Source organism: Oryzias latipes, chromosome 14 (genome assembly GCF_002234675.1).
Source record: "Oryzias latipes chromosome 14, ASM223467v1".
Taxonomy (NCBI): Eukaryota; Metazoa; Chordata; class Actinopteri; order Beloniformes; family Adrianichthyidae; genus Oryzias; species Oryzias latipes.
Genome location: NC_019872.2, coordinates 6,850,323 through 6,869,584, shown reverse-complemented (window position 1 = coordinate 6,869,584; position 19,262 = coordinate 6,850,323). Strand labels below are relative to the sequence as shown.

Below are 19,262 nucleotides of genomic sequence, written 5' to 3'. Positions count from 1 at the left end.
GGGCTAACCCTCGCGGCGGAGGACTCTGCGTCCCAATATTCCGTATTGCGCCGTGCCGTGGAGGAGAAGCACTTGTCAACACGTGGGTGTGCTCTGATGCACAGAAGTTCACATGCAAGTATTGAATTTTTGTTGTAGCATGACCTTTTTAAAAGTTATAAAACCAATGGTATTATGTATTTTCTGAGCGCTAGCAGCTCTGTACTAACATAGCTGACTTGTGGCTATTGAGTAGTGGAAGAATTCAGATTCGACCTTAGAGAGTGTCGAGGTGAATGTAGCTGTAATCAAATCTAAGCATTTTAAAGATCACATCTACTGGATCTGTTTTAGGATTACTCACCATTCGTGTTCTCTCATCCTCCAAATTCTGTAGGACAGCTGCAAACTCCTGAAGCGACTTAGCTAAAGATAATCGGATCCAAGCAGGAAAAAGAAAAGAGGAGAACAACTTTGATGGTTACATTTTTGAAATTGTGACATCAGTGATCAAACTGAAGTGAAACAGAAATATAGAAGGCGTTGGTTGCCATGGTTTCTTAGAAGTCAGCACAGGTCAAACTAGAGGCATTGGTCGCGTCACAGTTTCTTCCTCAGTTGCCTCTTTGTGTCTGGGACTGTTAAGGCTGCACACATTTGTAGTCTCTTAGACATTGTGTGCACACACTCATACACTGAGTCCAGTTAGACACAGAATTTATGTTTAATCTCTAGGAATCCCAACATTACAACTTTGTGGCTTCTCATTGAAAGTTAGGATAAACTATGAGGACTAGCATACAAAAAAATCCCCCCAAAAAATAAACCAATCCACAGAAACTAAAGAAATGAATCGTTTTCCTCTGCACACAGATTTCCTGCAAAAACCTTTTGGTCAGAACCGTGCAGAGAGGAATTTTAGCATTAGCGTGCCTCAGAACACCCCAAAACCTACAGCCAAGTTCTGCAGATGAGAGGCTGGCTGCTCGGGAAAGATAAGCGTGGATATTCAAACCAGAGTGGTGGGTGGCTCCGATCACTGAAGGGTTGTGACCTGCAGACCCAGAGCCGGGCAGCATGAGAGGGTGTGGTGGGCAGCAGGATGTTTAAACAGCAAGTCGTCTACAACTTCTGGAAACAACACTTGTGCTCAGAACCAGAACAATGTTGAACGCGGGTGAGGGAGGGTGGATGATCGCTCATAAGGCAACACCATCATTGCTATTTTGCAGGCTGGTTTAGAGAGACCTTTCCTAAATATATATATATATATATATATATATATATATATATATATATATATATATATATATATATATATATATATATATATATATATATATATGCACATTGGGACTCTCTTTGTGATATATTTTTATAACTGTTATTTGTAACAAAAATCTGATTAACTGATGCGTCCATGGAGGTTTGATCTGAACACATCGAAGCCCTGCATGGGGCTAAGTCTGTACAAAACTGTAGTCTGTTGTTTAGTCTGTCAGAAGGCTTAGCCCAGCATAAGCCTTTGTCTTCTGTAGGTCAGAGGTCCCCAGCCATCAGGCAGTGGACTGACAACAGGCTGTGGAGCATGAGTTTCCAAAACTTGAGTGGACGAATACAGAAAAAAAAAAAAAAAAAGGGGGGGGGGGGGGGTTAACACAAAAGATAGACAAGAGCTAAGGCTAATTATTCTGTGGGAACTGCTATTATGAAACTGAGCCTGACATGAGAACATGCGAGATATGAGGAGCAAAATGTCTACGACTTCACCTTCATTTTGATTTTGTGGTGAATGCAAAAGAAACCTTCTGAAGCACCTTTTTATACATGTTAGATTAAAAATAAACACAGATAAACTAAAAAACACGAATTACACAGCATCCACGGTCAAAGGGCTTTGGAATAAATCCACACCACGGGGAAGTTGTGTCGTACCAAAATTAAATATTTAGAGAACAAAAGTAAATTATATCGCACACTTCCATCTGGAGGAGGAGGAGGAGAGAAAGTGCTCAGGTGCTCCTTGTTTGACTCAAAAAGCATTCTGTTAAAGCTGATCTATTGACAAACTAGTTTTTTTTAAGGTTGTATAGTTTAGGGTAAATTATTTCCTTGAAAACGTGTTTATTTTTGGTGCTGGGAAAGATTTTTGATCATCAAAATATGTTCTTAAGAAAGGTTGAACAAGTATAACGAGAATATCTTCATTTACAAATGCATTTTTAGAGAATGAAAACCAATACTGGTCTAGTGTCTTGTGGTGAAGAAAAAACATTTTTTAAATGCATAGATTCAGGATATATTGATGATCATTTCATAATTGCTTTATTGCCTCTTGAATCTTAATTGAAGATCTGCCTAAAGATTTCCATCCTGACTAAAAACTGTTACATTTCTCATGACTGCAGATGACACAGCAATGTCTTCATAGACATGACTCTATTTTTGTTACAATGTTCCCAGGACAGTGTGTGAACCTACTCACCTATGCATATCTCATCATCCGTCTCAGCATCTCCAATGCACTGGAATTTGAAGTCATTGAGGGAATCTGCAAACTTCCTCTTTGCTGTTGACAGACCTGAAAAATAAGACGATGCAAAAACACAAAAAAGGATTAACAATGTGTCATCTTACCTACCCTACAGCGAGGGGATTTTTTGAAATTGTATATCTTGACAAAAAGATAATGTTGTGATTACTGTTCCTTCCACTACAAGAATTAAAAATCACATTAAAGCCTTGTTGTCTTTTTTAAACTTTAGTTATCTGAAGTGAAAAGAATGTATTGCACTCAATTGGATGACTTTGTTTCCTTCGCAGTAATATATTAGTGAGAGGAAAAAAGCTGCAAGTGGGTCCCCTGTGGCATTATTGATGGAGGCTGACAGCCTTTCTGTATCCGACATGTGTTTTTTATGTTGAAAAAGTTCCATTAAACTTTCAGTCACATTAGCGTTGAAACGTCTTTGACAGTTGGATGCTTTTCAAATAACACATAAAGCACTAAAAGCTCCCAGGAAACAGACACTCACAGCTAGTTTGGCCTCTTTTTACATTGAAACTCTTGGATGAGGTTGACTTTGCTACATTTCCTGGCTGGCAGAGGTCAGGAGTATATATATATATATATATATATATATATATATATATATATATATATATATATATATATATATATATATATATATATATATATATATATGAGCTTAGGGTAAAAGAAAAAAAGGGAGAGGGGAAGAAATATAAAAAGAAAAGAGAAGGAGGCACATTACTCATGTTTCTTGGAAACCAAAATGGAGCATTTCACTGCAACCAGGAACTTGCAGGGTATCAAACTGATTCAAAGGCTTTAGGTGAATCTAAAACAAAGATTTGGTCAAATTGGCGGCTTGGGAACACTTTCTTCTTTCCTCTATTGTCAGAAAACAAGAAACCCCACAGTTTCCCAAAGTGTGGAGGAGATAATAATAAATATCACATGTAAAAATCACAGTTTCTCTGTGCAGCTGCTGCTCCCCAGCCAGAGAAAGGAAATCCAAGCTTTTCAGCTCCAACTTGCACTGCCAGAAGCACACACATGCTGTGAGACGGCTCACCACTGCACAACAATTCCTGTCTTTTAAATAAAACACAGTGGGATGTCAATGACCAGTGAGTCATAGTTGGACTGCATCATCAGTATGACACAACCCATCAAGGCTGTGTGTCTGCTTAGAATTTAATCATCAATATTAAACCCAGCACATATACTGATTTTTATTTCTGGGTCCATTTTTGCAAACAATGAACACCCATAAATGTTGTTTGGAACCAAGATGGACTGGGAGCAAAATGGAGAAATCTCATCATTGGCTGTCAAAGACATTTCATTTAAAACTGTATAAAACTTTAAAGGCAGAAAATAAATCAGCCAATTCAACAACATTATGTTGTTGGTGGTAGAATTAAATTATATATTAGAACATTTATCTATAAATAAAATGTTTGTAATCCAGCCTCAAGCTAAGAAAGCCATATTTTAACCCAGTATGATAATTTCTGTATATTTACAGCTTTAAAGAGAAATGTTCTTTTGGCCTTTCCTTTTTGAAACTTTCTGGTGGTTTTTTTTTCCTTCCTGCTGCTGAAACTTGCTGTCAGCACTCTGATAGTGAAACGCTCGCCGTTTCTTTCATCCTCTCCGGTCTTGGTGCCTCACGTCAAAACTAACCATATAAGAGAAATAAAACACAAATTTGAAACAAATACAGCCACAGACAACCTAACTAGCAATAATACAGCGACATAACACCAGATTTGGATACTAGATCCAAACTAGAGTACATGTTAATCTAACAAAGAGCAGAATTAGGAACTCTTTTTTTCAAGTCCCACTATAATCATCAATTGATCTACTGTAAAACAAAAAATTCCTACTGCTCTTTTAATTATGCCATTTTTAGAAAACATGGTTTCCTAGGACATCAAAATTCGCCTCTCAGTTGTGGGCGGGACTGTTGGCGTGTATTAGGCTTATGCAGATTTCCCAACATCCCTTTGTTTTCACACTCTTTCACTAGCTTACAGCTCCTCACAACCCCAACCCAACATTACCAGTGTAACATAAATGGCAAGCAATATTGGAGCTATCCTGCCGTACAGTTTTGAGCCAGATCAGATTCCAGCTCAGATGAGGAGAACGAAGACGTACTGTATATGGATCTATCTGTCTGAAAGCGGATGCATCGGAATGGAGTGGAGCCGGGAGCCTGTGTGGCCTGCCAATTGTAGTTTGTGCTTAACAACTACAAGCTTTTTCAAATGGCATTTTTTGTTCTGCTCGTGATTCACCACAATTTGAAGAAAAGAAATACTGAGAAACACCATTTTAATCTTTCAGTCATCATCCTTTTCATTCATTTTCTTAACCGTTTTTCCCTTTCAGGGTCACGGGGCTGCTGGAGCCTATCCCGGCCACTTGTGGGCGAAGGCAGGGGACAACCTGGACAGGTCGCCAGTCTGTAGCAGGGTAGAATGTCCACAAACACACACCCATTCACTCTCACACTCACACCTAGGGACAATTTAGAGTGACCAATTGACCTATGAAGCATGTTTTTGGATGGTGGGAGGAAGCCGGAGATCCCGGAGAGAACCCACGCATGCACGGGGAGAACATGCAAACTCCACACAGAAAGGTCCCCATTGATGTAGTTTTTCACATCCCCCATCCGGAGGCCTTCTTGCTGTGAGGCAAGAGCGCTAACCACTGCGCCACCGTGCAGCCCCCATTTCAATCTTGATTTTCTTTATATACATCCTCCATCATGGAACAAATGCGATTAGAACATGTTAAAAACACCAAAAATACAATTTTCATTGGAGTGTGTCTTTAAAGAAAGTAAGCACTTGAGCTTTATATTCTTCTGTGTCCTGAATGACTGTCAGTCATTTTTAAAGTTCGGAAACAAAAACAGAGTCAAGGAAAACATTTTAAGTCAGCCAACAACAAATATAAATAAAGTAATTTGCAAAAGCGCAGTCAAATGTTTTTTAGATCAATATTTCCGCCTTTATGAAGAAATGTGAGAATATTCATGGAACTACCCACACATACACCGTTTCCCTGTGACCGTTAGGACTAAAAGAGGTCTGCATTGATAAAGAGAAAACAGGAAGTTGAAGTAGCACAGGAAAGAAACAGGCACTGCTTCTTCCCTTGTATTAGAATAAATCATGACTCAATTTTTGGCAAGGACAAAATGACAAAAGTGTGCAACACTTTTCACAACTAATGAAAAATCCGCTCCTTTGGTTTGCTGATTTAAAAAAATGTAGGATGAGGTAACTACTTGTGGCTCGAGATTTGTATAACACTCTTTAAACAAATTGAATTGATAGATGCTGGCAGTTCCAAGAGATGTGTGCAAATACACAAAGAGACTCTGAGCTGTATTGAAACCATGTTTTCAAATTAAAACCACAGTCTTGGCTGATAGGACTCTATAAGATCTTGCCAACAGAAATGAATTTAAATAAAAACACACAAAGAAAGTGGGACTGCATCCAGCGACAAGAACTGTATGCAGAAAAACTGCCACATAAGGGATAGCCTGCTTACATATGCAACAACTAAAAAAGGGCTTACTGTTCAGGGAGTCGTTCAAAAGGTCAGGTCTAAAAGCTAATAATCCTGCGACCATCGTGAAGCAACAAAAAGGGCACCAAAGGCAGGATTTTAGCCCTAATCCATTTAGTTTGAGCTGTTAATCACTCCACTTTGCAATTAGAAAGAAAAGTCAACTTTACACGCAGTGGAAGTTTACTTTTACATATTTTTACACACTAGGGGATGTGACAAATAACATTCTCTATCACTACTTTAAAAAAGAACATGAGGAAAAAGAGAGATAAGGGTGTGTTTCAAACCTAACATTAGACATTTACAGTTCGGCTATGTCTTAACTGAGTTAAGCTGCATTTCACCTCCTGTACAGATTCTCTTCAGTTCTACTGCTGCATAGCTTTGTTATCAATGTGATCAAATAAAACCAAGCTGGCTGAAAAAATGTGCACAGTTTTGCTACAGCTTTGCAGCAGAAAGAAAATACTCATTATTGAGAGCTCTGAGATGAATTATGCATAACATGCTTTTACTGCTGTTTCATGAGCATGTCCACTCAACCCTATAAATAGGTGACCCTGTTGGCCCTTTCTTCGCTGTCCTCTTCTCTCACACTTAGAAGACAGAATTCCTTCCATGCTTTGCTTCTTCACTTGAGCGTCTCCGATGAATGGAGACGCTCCAGTCAAATGCATCGTTCAGGGTTTCGAGAGGATTCAAGGTGAAATGCAACATCTACACCAGATTAGAAACAAATGCAGGAACCACAAACCTTTTAAGAGTTACTTTGCAATAATTTGCTTTTTCAAATGTGACATAAAGGTAAATATGAGTGCATTTATGTCAGGAGAGCAGATTCAATCAGAATAGATATGCTGAGAACTTTTACTATTTTGAAACTCTCCATATACACCAAGATAAAAGTAACAAACTAGAAGAAAATGTATGACTTGGCAGGAGTTGTAGATAACAGTACCAACTACCAACTGGTGGGAATCCAGTCAACCCTGACGGTCTCGTCACGTGCTCGCTTCACTGTTCAACAATGACATTGCAATGACGGTCACCATCGCAGCAATGTGGAATCTGGCAACAAAAACCGCAGCGAAACAAACGTGCAACACTTCGAGCCACACAAAAGGAATGTGTAACTAGCTACAGCCACGCAGACACAGAACAAGGACCACTTCTTGTGTTCACTCAAACACATATACGGTCAAAAGAATGGGCCCTCAGTGATATCAACAGGATATCCAGCAGTAGCTTGAACTCTGCAGTGGCTTTGTTTCATATGAAACTAAATAGAAGTCCTATTCATCAACTGGGACTTGCACACACACACACACACACACACACACACACACACACACACACACACACACACACACACACACACACACACACACAAACATAATTCATCAGTGGAGACAAAGACATTATTTTGTGTCTGCATTGTATTTTTAGATTTTAAAATAAAAGAAAATGTTTTTTTAAATGGACAGTTAAAAAATGAAGTTCAATCTCAAACATAATGTTTTTTCTTTCTTATTATCCCTTTGGAACCTAAACCTAATTTTTGTCGTTCCATGTCACCTCAGATTTTTACTTTAACACCCAAAAAGTATTCAGTTTGTGTCCAAATAACTCTATTATGGTGTCAAAATAGAGCCTAAAGTATTGCGCATCAAAACAGTAAAACCGCGCATCAAAACCCCAAATCTGCGAATCAAAATGCATAAATTGAGAACCAAAACCCACAATTTGCAACCAAAAGCCTTTCCCCAAAGCACAATCCTATTTCTCAGCTGCCGATTTGTTTTCTCGCCATTCTGAAATCCTGTTTTTGAGTTGCAGTTTTATTTTGAAACTGTCTTTTTGAGTTGCGCTTTTATTTTTTGAGTTGCGCTTTTATTTTTTGCGGTTTTGATTCTAAAACCTGTCGACACGTAAAAACAGCGACATGTCAGTCAAGGGGAGGGGAGGCGGGACATCCCTGATATCCAGAAGCTCATTGGCTACCGAATAAGACCGAGTCTTACGTCAACAGACCAGTTTAGAATGTGCCGGTAAGTTTCTCATGTTTTTCATTTCTTTTACTATATTAAAAGATCAAAATTGTACTTTATTTAACCAGAGGACGCCAGCACATTCAGATGAGGAGCTCCACCAGTAGCTGCTAGTGAAAAAAGATGTTAGAAAGTTAGATGTTGCATGAAAAACTACCACCATTGTTCTCCTGTGTTAGCATGCTAGCTAGCTCAATGCTAGCGGGGTATCCAGCTCTTCTCATGAGTGTCAGGATCGGTCATGTAAACCTGGGAATAATTGTCCGTGAATTGTCACTAGGGTTAATCAAATATGTTATAACCTATAAGGTTTCTCAATATTTTTCAGGGATACAGACAGAGGGAATTATTGAACAGAGAAACAATATTGCTGTGCCATATTATTCAAAATGTATGCGTCTGCACTATGCAGACTGGCAGAAGTCCGGTATTCGAGTGAACCAGAGCAGAGTAAATTGTAGCAGACCAGCAAAAACGTGTTTTATTCCACTTAAAATTATTCCAGTATTAGACATCAATAGAATTATTAGTATATTTAATTGGGTGGTGGTTTTAAAATTGACTATTGCTGTATGTCTGTTGTTTTCTATAAGGGCCGTTGTTATGCATACCATAACAAAAAAGGCAGGAATACTGAGACAGCTACGACGTGGATGTCTACATCTTCTTTAAGGTAATGAAAAAAAATGTAATCTTAATTTTTCTCTTCTTTTTTTGGTTAATTAACTTTGCTGTTTTTGTTTCTTTCCAGATGCAGGCCCCAAAGACGTCCCAGTGTGATGCAAAGGCTGTCCAGCAGGCTCACAGACATCTCCTGTCAACTGAAAGAGAAGCCTTTAAAATAGTTGTCCATTTCGACCACACTGTCTGCTTCCCATTTCTTAGTGCCTGTACGAAAACAGTGACTTTTCCACCTCAAGTCTTTTAAGGAGTTTTAAAAACAGTTATTTTAATTTCTCTGAATTGTTGTTCAGAATTTCACAGAATCTAATGCACTTGACTCTGTGTTTCAGAGATCTTTGCAAAACCATCAGTCTTTTGTACAAAACACATTCAATGGTCAAACATTAAAAAATGAAGCTTTACAAAATACCAGTGGTGATTATTAGCCATTTATTTTCTTAAGGGGGGCAGTATTTTGTAAGGCAGATGAGATCTGTTCACATTGTTAGTTTTTGTTACATCCTGCTGTGATGACATGCATAGATCAGTACATAAATGTTAATGTCTTGGCCATGGTTTTCTGATGTCCCACAAGGGTTGAACAGGTCTGAGAGGAGAGAGGACAAGCCACAGAGGGAACAACAACTCCAACAGTTTCCTGCTCTGCCTGGTTTAAGTTAGTCTGTCGTCCAATGTCCACAGCATCCTGCACACAAAGAAAAATGTATTTAAGACAGTTAAAATGAGTGTGTGTGTGTATATATTTATATATATATACACACACACACACACACCTTAATTGCTACTCAGTAGCTGCATATTGTGAAAGGTAACTTCCTGTGTTAACCTGCAATCTTTAAGGTTGAGAAAATTATTTTGGAATACAGTTCAGAATCAGAAAAACTTTATTGATCCCACCTGTGGGAAATTTGCTCTGGTACTTCAAATAAAAATTGTGTTTCTTTTATTTATTTATTTTAAATAGGGATTAACTTGATCCCAAACTAGGAAAGGTGTCACTTTCTTGCAGCAATATGTTGCTTTGTTGTTCAATCCATCTGTGTAATCCCTAAGGAAATATTGAAAAACCTTATATATACATGATGAATGTACTTCTTAAAAAACTATTTGATTAACCATAGTGACAATCCACGGGCAATTATTCCCAGGTTTACATGACCGATCCTGACACTGTGGTAAAAAATGTACTTTGTTTAATCCACAAAAGTCATGAGAAGAGCTGGATACCCCGCTAGCATTGAGCTAGCTAGCATGCTAACACAGGAGAACAATGGTGGTAGTTTTTCATGCAACATCTAACTTTCTAACATCTTTTTTCACTAGCAGCTACTGGTGGAGCTCCTCATCTGAATGTGCTGGCGTCCTCTGGTTAAATAAAGTACAATTTTGATCTTTTAATATAGTAAAAGAAATGAAAAACATGAGAAACTTACCGGCACATTCTAAACTGGTCTGTTGACGTAAGACTCGGTCTTATTCGGTAGCCAATGAGCTTCTGGATATCAGGGATGTCCCGCCTCCCCTCCCATTGACTGACATGTCGCTGTTTTTACGTGTCGACAGGTTTTAGAATCAAAACGGCAAAAAATAAAAGCGCAACTCAAAAAATAAAAGCGCAACTCAAAAAGACAGTTTCAAAATAAAACTGCAACTCAAAAACAGGATTTCAGAATGGCGAGAAAACAAATCGGCAGCTGAGAAATAGGATTGTGCTTTGGGGAAAGGCTTTTGGTTGCAAATTGTGGGTTTTGGTTCTCAATTTATGCATTTTGATTCGCAGATTTGGGGTTTTGATGCGCGGTTTTACTGTTTTGATGCGCAATACTTTAGGCTCTATTTTGACACCATACTCTATGGTTTCCTTATATTTCTTTTCAAATAATAAAGATGTCATCCAGCGGGCTTTCACATATAAAATTAAGTGAAGAGATCTCCCATCGACTCATTTAAAAGTATAAAATGTTCCTTTTTTTTAAAGACCAAAGGGGCCTCGAGATGTTGTTTTTTGAACTTATGTGCCAAATCTCTCCACAACTGACAGCCAACCAAGTCTCTCTTGGCCCATTTTGCCTGCTGTCTTGTAAGGCAGGCAGGAGGGATTTGGATTACTTACGATTTTTATGTGGCGACATAAATGTGGTAAGAGTAAAGTGAACAAGCCTGACTTCCTTTTAGTGCTAGACACTCAACTTCCAATGGAAAAAAAACATATTTGTATAGTAAAAAGGCATAGATTAGGACGCAGATCTCAATAAAGAAATATACATTGATAAGAATAAATACAGACAAAAAATAATAGGTATAACAATCACTATGAAGGGAGGGAGCATGCACAGGGAAGAGAATCAAGGGTAGGTAAACAGAATAAAAAGTAACCGATACCACAAGGTCAGGTTTGGCATCAGCTGAGTGTCTCTTCAAAGTCAGCAATAATGCAGGAAGTTCACAAGCATTCAAGAAGAAAAAAAAAGCCTACGTAAATACAAGTGATTAAAATGTGATTGTAAACTTAAGACCATGAACAGGCTTTCCTGCAGCACGCAAGGTCAGTTTGACATTTCCAAGAGAGGGAAGAGTACTGTCATGGCACACGGCAAGGAAAGTGCATCATAGACAGATAGGTCAAGGAAGTGGCGATAGCTTTATTCCTGCATCGCTTTGGAGACTATGGACTAAAGGGAAGCAAAGTTCAAAGGTCATGCCTGCCTCCTCTGCTCCGTCAGCTTTCCATAAAGCTGACGGCATGGATGCACTTTTACTGCACAACCTCCACATACTTAACAGTCTACTTCAGCCCAAAGCGACGCATATAACGATAATTAATCTGGCCATGAAAGTAGATCCGGTTACATAGGCACATTTTCCTGTAATAGCATCCCCCAACACTTTAGGAGAACAATAGAGAAAAAAAAATGCTTCGAGCTGGCCTGTAATATTAAATCTTTACCATGGCCATACAGTCCCTCAGGGCAGTGTAAAAAAAAAAAGGTTAATGTTTCCAGGTTAAAGGTGCTTTGTTAATGGCAGCAGAATCAAGTTTTAGCCTTCTCAGTTAGAGGCAAGCGGAACAGTTTTCTCTTACAGCTTTTTTTAGTCTGCACATGCTCAATTAAAAAGAAAGTGTATGAAGTAGTTAAACGCTATATACTTTTCATATGGACAAAAAACAAAACAATAAGCTCACTTGGAAAAAAAATGGGAGAAAAAATAGGCGTTGGCAAAGAAATAAAAACTCAGGATAGGAAAAATGTAATCTTGTGTTTATATTGTACTTCCTCACTTTTTGAATGGAAAACAGTCACCAGGAAAAACTGCATTCAAAATGCTTTAAAAAGCCTCCAGACTGTGACTAATTGTTTTCGTAAACATGGATGCATAAGACACATTTTGTATATGACTGCAAGCACACACATATGCACATTAATAATAGGACTTTCTAGATGAATTACTGGTACACTGCAAATATTTAAAATTACCATTACAAACAAACGTGCGTATTAGGGAGGTCGACTGTATGACGACTCAAGTTTCAGCTTAAAATACAACAATAAGATTCTTATTGATGCAATTCAATAACTAACATGGAGGGTGTGTGTGAAAATGCTGATCTGACATTTAACACTTTTCTTTCCTCTATTTCTCTTGTGTCCAGCAGCTAAGTAACATGAGAACCTCCAGTGTTGAATAAGTTTACAGTAGTTTTTAAAATAAAGGTTTTGTTATGTACTGTTTGGGCAACTTAGGTGTATATTTGTATCAACCCCTGTTGTTTTTTAAGCCAAACTTCATTTTTAATGATATATGTCATTATGGCCAGAACAAAAAGAGAACGAGAGGCAGGAGAGCTGTTAAGAACACTTGGAAAGGAGGGGACAGGGGCAGACATGGCTCCTGAGAAACCAAGGCCCGGCCCAAACCCTATGGTGCACCAAAAAAGACCAACCCCCCCGGCATGTTTATACATTTACGATATACAGATTCCTCCATAGGACGATCAGTTCACAATTGTAGTATTTATAATTAATTCTGATGTGAATTTAGATTTTTAAACTGTGATGCATTTTAGATATAGGCAGACACTGGATAGCAGTAAAGTCCCAACTTGTCATCTTGAAATCAAAAATTTCACAAAGTGGGTAAACCAATCATTAAAGAGTAAGAGACTTGATCAAAACTAGTAACGCTCCTCAAAAAACAAGCAAAAACAGTTAGGCAGAGCTGATACACATTAAAAATATTTTAGTAACAGTGCAGCAAATATAAAATAGATAAATGTTTGAAAATGTATGCGTGAGTTTCAGTATATTCTTGATTATACACACCGCAACAGTAGCTGAGCCTTTAAGTTTTCAAATTGTACCTACATTTTTACATAAAATCCATCTTTCAGTGGCAGATAATATTGAAAAAGTATCAATGCATACTCAGACTGAACATAAATTGTCATTTTCTTGGGATGCAAACTAGGTTAAGTATCCTAAAAATAAAATCCATTACAGAGCAGTAAATACAACTATTAAGTATTATTGATTTTTTTAAACTCTGAATTAGAATACCTCAAATGTTTCGATTGCATCTTCACATTATTAAACATAAAAAGAAAAAGGATACCAACCAAAGATGTGAAAATGTGTGTTTCCTCTAAAAAGTTTGAACCCTTAAAACCAGATATGAATCACTGTAGCATGACAGGAAAAGTAAAACAAAGTTTGACACAAAGAAGATCAACAACTGCCCTACATTTGGTACCACTTACAAAAGGAACCCTAAGCTGCTGACAGTGCAGGTCCTCACAAAGCAGAATCTGTATGTGAACACTGGAAAAGTCCCTTATTTCTGTGGGGATCAACACATCCTATTGGGCTGAGAGGACGAGAGATTGTTAGCATTTACACTACAAAAATGGTTATTTGTACTGGTATCAGTTGTTATAAAATATCTGCACACAAACCTTTTCACATGGCATATACATATCAGAAGGTTTGTGTGCAAAGAAAACCCCAAAGAAAACGATCAAATTAGCTTTTAACGTAGCATCTGAGAAATACAAGACATCTGCAATCATCTTGTTTGTTTTCTGTGGTTTTTCTTTACCCTGTAATACTTTGTTCATCAGAAACAGAGTGAATGGCGAACAGAGGCAAACAAAATGAAGAACAATGGCTAAATAAAGCCTGGGAACAAAGCGAAGCAAAAAAAAATCAGAAACAAAAAAAGAAATTCTGGGCTCCGATGAACCAAAAGTCCAGCAGTGCAGAGAGGCAGGAAGGATTTGGGGGTGAAAACAAAAGCAAGAAAGTCATAAAGTCTTAGTGATGATAGATGGAAAGGGGCTAAAAAAAGGAAAAGAGAAGTGTGATACTTTGAATAAATTTATAAAAACAACCGTACCTCAGAAATAGTTTTAAAGGTTTTATGGGACAGTAATTACGAGCAAAGAAACTGCTGTTAACTTATAAAACAAAACTGTAACGTTTAACAAATGCAACAAGATTTGTTGTACAGTAAATGTCATTTTTTTTAATTAAAATTTAAAATTGAAATGACTTATCAAATGATAGATTGTGATATCTACGTTCAAGCAGTTCATTTTAAATGTTTTTAGCTTTAAACGTTAAATCAAATTGACACTTAGCGCTGTTTGAAGACTTTTTCTGTCATTTTGGCTCATTTCTTTACAGCTTGAGAAGCTGTTAGAGACAAATGGTTTAATTTTAGATCGTTAAGTACCTAGAAAAAAAGATTTTATCATCTAAAAAAAAACACATTTACAGTTACAGATCTTCAAATTCATATTTCTGACTTTTGCAGAGTCTAATATTTGGAACATATACTGTTTGAGAGAAATGAAGCCCTTATAAGGGTTTCTTTTTCTTCCCTCTCCTGCTACTGGCGGCATAGTTTTTGTTTCTTAGCAACATCTGTACACAAGTCAAAGACGGAGCAAAGTTTTAATTCTTTTTCATATTATTCCCTTGTTTTACCACATTTTTTCTCCTTTTCCTCTTTGCATTTCTGTTATGTCCATGCAGGGGTTTATGTTTTGCTGCTTTTTAGTACAGTAGCTTGCTTTGCCACCCCACTCCCCCTCCCTGCCTCACACATTTTCAGTAACCTCTTTTAAACCTCTTTCTACCGCTTTTATTTTGGCACCGCCACGCCTGCTGCTGACACAGCAAACAAAGACGAAGGAGGTTTTCCTCTCCTGTTCCTAAAAAGAGGATCTGTGAGGTGAAATCATCACACAGACACCCAGCTTCCTCTGGAAAAATCTAAGGCAGGAATGTGGGACAATCTTACTTGGAACCTAAGCAGAGGTCCCATGACTAGAAATGCCCTTTTTTATTCTAAAAGTGACCTAGTAATTTGAAGGAAAATACCAATTCTACAACCAGCTTAAAAAAAATTGTGAACTGAGGAAAACACAGACACCACAAGTATGCCTGAGCTCACAGTACCGTTTTCCCTTTGCAAATAGGAGCTGGAGACTCAATAACAAGAAGAGAAAAAGATGACTATGAAGAGTTCCTTTCTTTATGCTCTGCATTTAGAACAAAAATGATGTTGTCTTGTTGTTTTCCAAACTTATAACTTTTAAATAAAAAGCCTGGGCATTTACCTAGTTTAATTGGTGGCAGAAATCAGATTTTCCTTCAAACTGATTAAAAGAAATTAGAAGAGGAGCAGAAACGGTCAGATATGATGACTAGTAACAGAGGATGAGTCCTCCTATTAGGCCTGCACAATATACCGCAAATGTATCGTTATCGCGACATCAAGCTGTGCAATATGTATACCGCAAAAGACGGCGAAAATCGCAATAAATGGTTACCTTAAATGTGCTAAAACAATCTCATGGCAGCTTGAAATATTGAACAAATGAAATAAATCCCTTTATGCATTTAACCAATCGGAAGGACCCGTTTACGTTGTTGATCAATCAGATGAGCCCTTTTATGTTAGATGTTTGACTCCTACGTCAACAAGGGTCATTTGAAGTATAATGTTTAAACTGTTGCAGTGAAATGGAAATGATGTTTTTGGTTGTTTTGCTATTTGTTTATATACCGGGAATTATATCGTTATCGCAATATTAATCACCAATATCGCATATCGCGAGTTTTCCTTATATCGTGCAGCCCTACCTCCTATTAGTTTGACTTGGAGCGCATATAGACATTACCCACCAGTGAGGGAAGTTAAAAGCTATTAATTTTAAATGAAAACAAAGCTTAAATAATTAAGGCAGCAAACTAATGTTTGTATTAGAAGCAACTTAAGATAAAAACTTGAAAAACTTCACTAAAGCAACTAATACTGATGTTTTTTTTTTTTTTTTTTTTTTTTTAACTTGTCCTGTCCAACAGCTAGGCAGACAGATGAGAGCTGAGGGCCTCTTGGGTTGGACATATTTTACTTTAACAAGAGGGGTTATTAATCTTCAGACAAACCAAAGGTATGTCTGAATAAACCCCTTTTGTAATTGAGGCCAAACTTTATTAATTTCAAACATGTCTGAAAATCTTTGGTGTTGGACCGGACGGAAAAGGAAAGAGGGGAAGAAGAGAGAGGGACGTTAGAGAGAGGGGGGGTAGGGGGTGATAATAGGAGGGGAAGGGGGATAAGACCATGAAGCAGCATAAAGCAACAAGTTTACTGGTTGTTAATCATTATGGTAAGGTTCAAATGAAAAAAAAAACAAAAAAAAAAGGGCGGAGCCTGTCCACACACACACTCAAATGTTATAAACACACCTGTTAGTTGCAAAAATGTCCACCTGTCGACATGTACACAAAACAGATAGTGTTCACACGCATACTTATGCCTTAAAACCAACTAGTGTGAAATATTTCAGTCATTCAGTCTGTTGAGCTAACACCTGTGCTCAGGTGAGTGTTTATGTTCTTCTAAAATGGATGGTGGAACGTGAAAAGAAGGAGGGAGAGTGCCCAGCCATCCCCACCCCAAGACCCCCACCGCACCAGCAGCGGCAGCCGGAATCCCCCCAACGCCACACGGGAACCGGCAGGGAACAACCGCCGCCCGGGCGACCAAGCCCGCCACCCAGGCCAGGGCCAGCAGGGCCGCCGCAAGGCCCCCAGAGCCAGAGAGCAGGGAGGCACGGAGGGAAAGAGGGCGCCGCCCCAGCCCAACCAGGAGAGCAGCCCCCCCGCCGCGCCGGGAGAACCCAACGCAGGGCCCCACCGGAGAAGGACGCCCACAGCCCCAGACGAGCACCCCACCACCACCCAGGAGTTCCGGGCATCCCCCCGCCCCAACCCCAGGTACGAGCCAGGACCCCCCAAGGGAGACCCACTCCGCACTCCAGGCAGCCATCCGCCCGGCCCACGGTTGGTCCAGGGAGGAGCGGGGCAGGGGCCCGCCGCCCCCGCCCAGAAGGGGGGAACCCCGGGGAAAAAAGAGGGCCCACAAGGGGTGTTATAAATATGGCCCGACCAGGCTCGGCCACAGTTGGAAATTTGGCGGGGCCCAGCACTCAGGAGCAAGGACCAGAACCCACCCCCCAGGGACACGAACACCCCCGGCTCAGATGTAATGTTATACTGATGTTTTTAATAACAAGTCAGAGGGAACTTACAACAGGCAACTGTTAGCGTATTTTTAATTTTAATGTTTAAATGTCTTTTGTATCAACTGTTATGAGACAGAGAATCTTTATTAGTACAAATGTTAATGACACCTTTACAATTGCGCATTTGGCTATGTTAGCTCTAGGACAGCTACATAAACACAAACAATCAATTATATATCAGACATCCAGAAGGTGCCGTAATGTCTTTGAGGACATTCCAGAGGTTCTTGTAGGACCTTTTGTTAAATATGTTACTTTCAGGGCAAACATGTAACTGAACTATACATAAAAAAAAGCTTTTTTTTCCCCATGCATATAATTTAAGACAGTTCTTCCTTTGGCACTGAGCATCCTGGTAAAAACAGGAAATGCAGGAGAATGTACTAACTTTCCGTTGCACATGGTGAGTCAATGAGAGAAACAACTTAATAAAACACATTATTGCTAAAATTCTCTTTAACCATAAACCGCATTGATACTAGCGTTACATCATTGATTGTTTTTTACTCTGAGATATAAACCTTGATATATATGTGATAACTAGCACTAAAAAGTGCTTCACTGTATTTCTATTTGTTTCTCAGAAACACTTGTTCATTTAGGTTTTATTTACAGATTGAAAGCATAAAGAAAATAGACATGCTGTCTTGTGTATTTTCCATGAACACATCATGACAGATATGTAAGACTTTATCAAAGCTTTTCCCAGGGTTGCAGTGGCCCCAACAGTGTTATCTTTGTCACTGCTCTGGAAAGTTTGAAAGAGAGGTGGCAAACAAGAACAGGAAGAGAAAGTGGGCTCTCCATCCAGACCGTTTTCCAGCCAGAGCAACTGTGGCCAGTCGCTCTTAGGGGAACGATCTGTGGCATTATAGTACACATTTCTTAATGCAATGACACTTTACTGCTCTGTATTTTTAATACAAACATATGAGCAATGAGCATTGTGAGCCTTCTAAAACTCCAGAAGGAATTAAGTTTGAACTATATCTAATACCCAGTGTAGCTTTTTTTATCTTAAATTTTAAATCTTAAAAACCATTGTTAAAAAGAAAGAAAGGTGGGGGACAGACAGTAAAGATAGTGTTGGATTTACCTCATTCTCTAACCTCTTTACCTACTAATACATCTGAAGTAGATCATTTTTATTTCAATTACAATGAGACTTCAGTATAGAACAGATTTTGTTTGACTCAGAAAAATTCTGCAGTTGGTGACTCATCCCCTCCCACATCCCAAATATTCTTAGTATTTGCAGCTGAAACAGGTTCACAATAAAATACACGAGTTGCCATCATAACTGCTGATCTACGAGAGTAAACTTTGCTTTTTTTGCTTTACTAGCTTTGACTTTTTCCTTCATTCAGGAATAATGAGATTTATTTTATTTGTTTTTTTCAAGACTTTCATTAAAAACACCTCATTTCTAGGTTTGAAGCCAGGTTCCCCACACAGACATACAAACATCTTTTCAAATGGTAAATGGAGTAGACTTGTATAGCGCTTTTCTACCTTCCTCGAAGGTCCAAAGAGGTTGACCGTCCCATTCATTGATTCACACACTGATGGCGGCTGCTGCCAAACGCTGGTGCCGGCCTTCCACCAGGGGCAAGGTGGGGTTCAGTGTCTTGCCCAAGGACACTCCGATATATAGGCACAACCCAATCTGTAGTCATACACCAAGTCCCCATATTTATAAGTAAAAATAGGTTGCTTGTGAATCCACTTGTCAACCAGTAAAACTTGTATAGCTTCATCTATTTCCCATTTATGCTGGAGACCCCATCTGTATCAGGGGCTTTAGTTATAAAGTTAGTTGCTTGTTCTTTGCACT

At 38.7% G+C, this 19,262-nt stretch overlaps 1 protein-coding gene and 2 long non-coding RNA genes across 8 annotated transcripts in view; 1 reads left to right on the top strand and 2 right to left on the bottom strand.

The window, feature by feature from the left end:
* The window catches only part of arhgap26 (Rho GTPase activating protein 26), a 71,788-nt gene that overhangs the window by 33,947 nt on the left and 18,579 nt on the right, over positions 1-19,262 (bottom strand). For all 4 annotated transcript variants that reach the window (XM_023962160.1, XM_023962161.1, XM_023962163.1 and 1 more), the window contains exons 2-3: positions 2,465-2,560; positions 344-405 (exon numbers count right to left, since the gene is read on the bottom strand). In XM_023962160.1, coding sequence (XP_023817928.1) covers positions 344-405; positions 2,465-2,560 — 158 coding nt within the window. The remainder of the gene's footprint in view (positions 1-343; positions 406-2,464; positions 2,561-19,262) is intronic.
* Positions 8,110-9,241, top strand: LOC111948616. 2 transcript variants are annotated; one of them, XR_002874562.1, is made up of 3 exons: positions 8,110-8,151; positions 8,745-8,824; positions 8,903-9,241. It is a non-coding gene; the product is annotated as an uncharacterized LOC111948616 (long non-coding RNA). The 2 variants fall into 2 exon arrangements; XR_002874561.1 differs by lacking the exon at positions 8,110-8,151 and having other exon boundaries at positions 8,519-8,824; positions 8,903-8,993.
* On the bottom strand, positions 8,879-10,322 carry LOC111948617. 2 transcript variants are annotated; one of them, XR_002874563.1, is made up of 2 exons: positions 9,609-9,998; positions 8,879-9,520 (listed from the first exon to the last, which is right to left on the bottom strand). It is a non-coding gene; the product is annotated as an uncharacterized LOC111948617 (long non-coding RNA). The 2 variants fall into 2 exon arrangements; XR_002874564.1 differs by lacking the exon at positions 9,609-9,998 and adding an exon at positions 10,269-10,322 and having other exon boundaries at positions 9,244-9,520.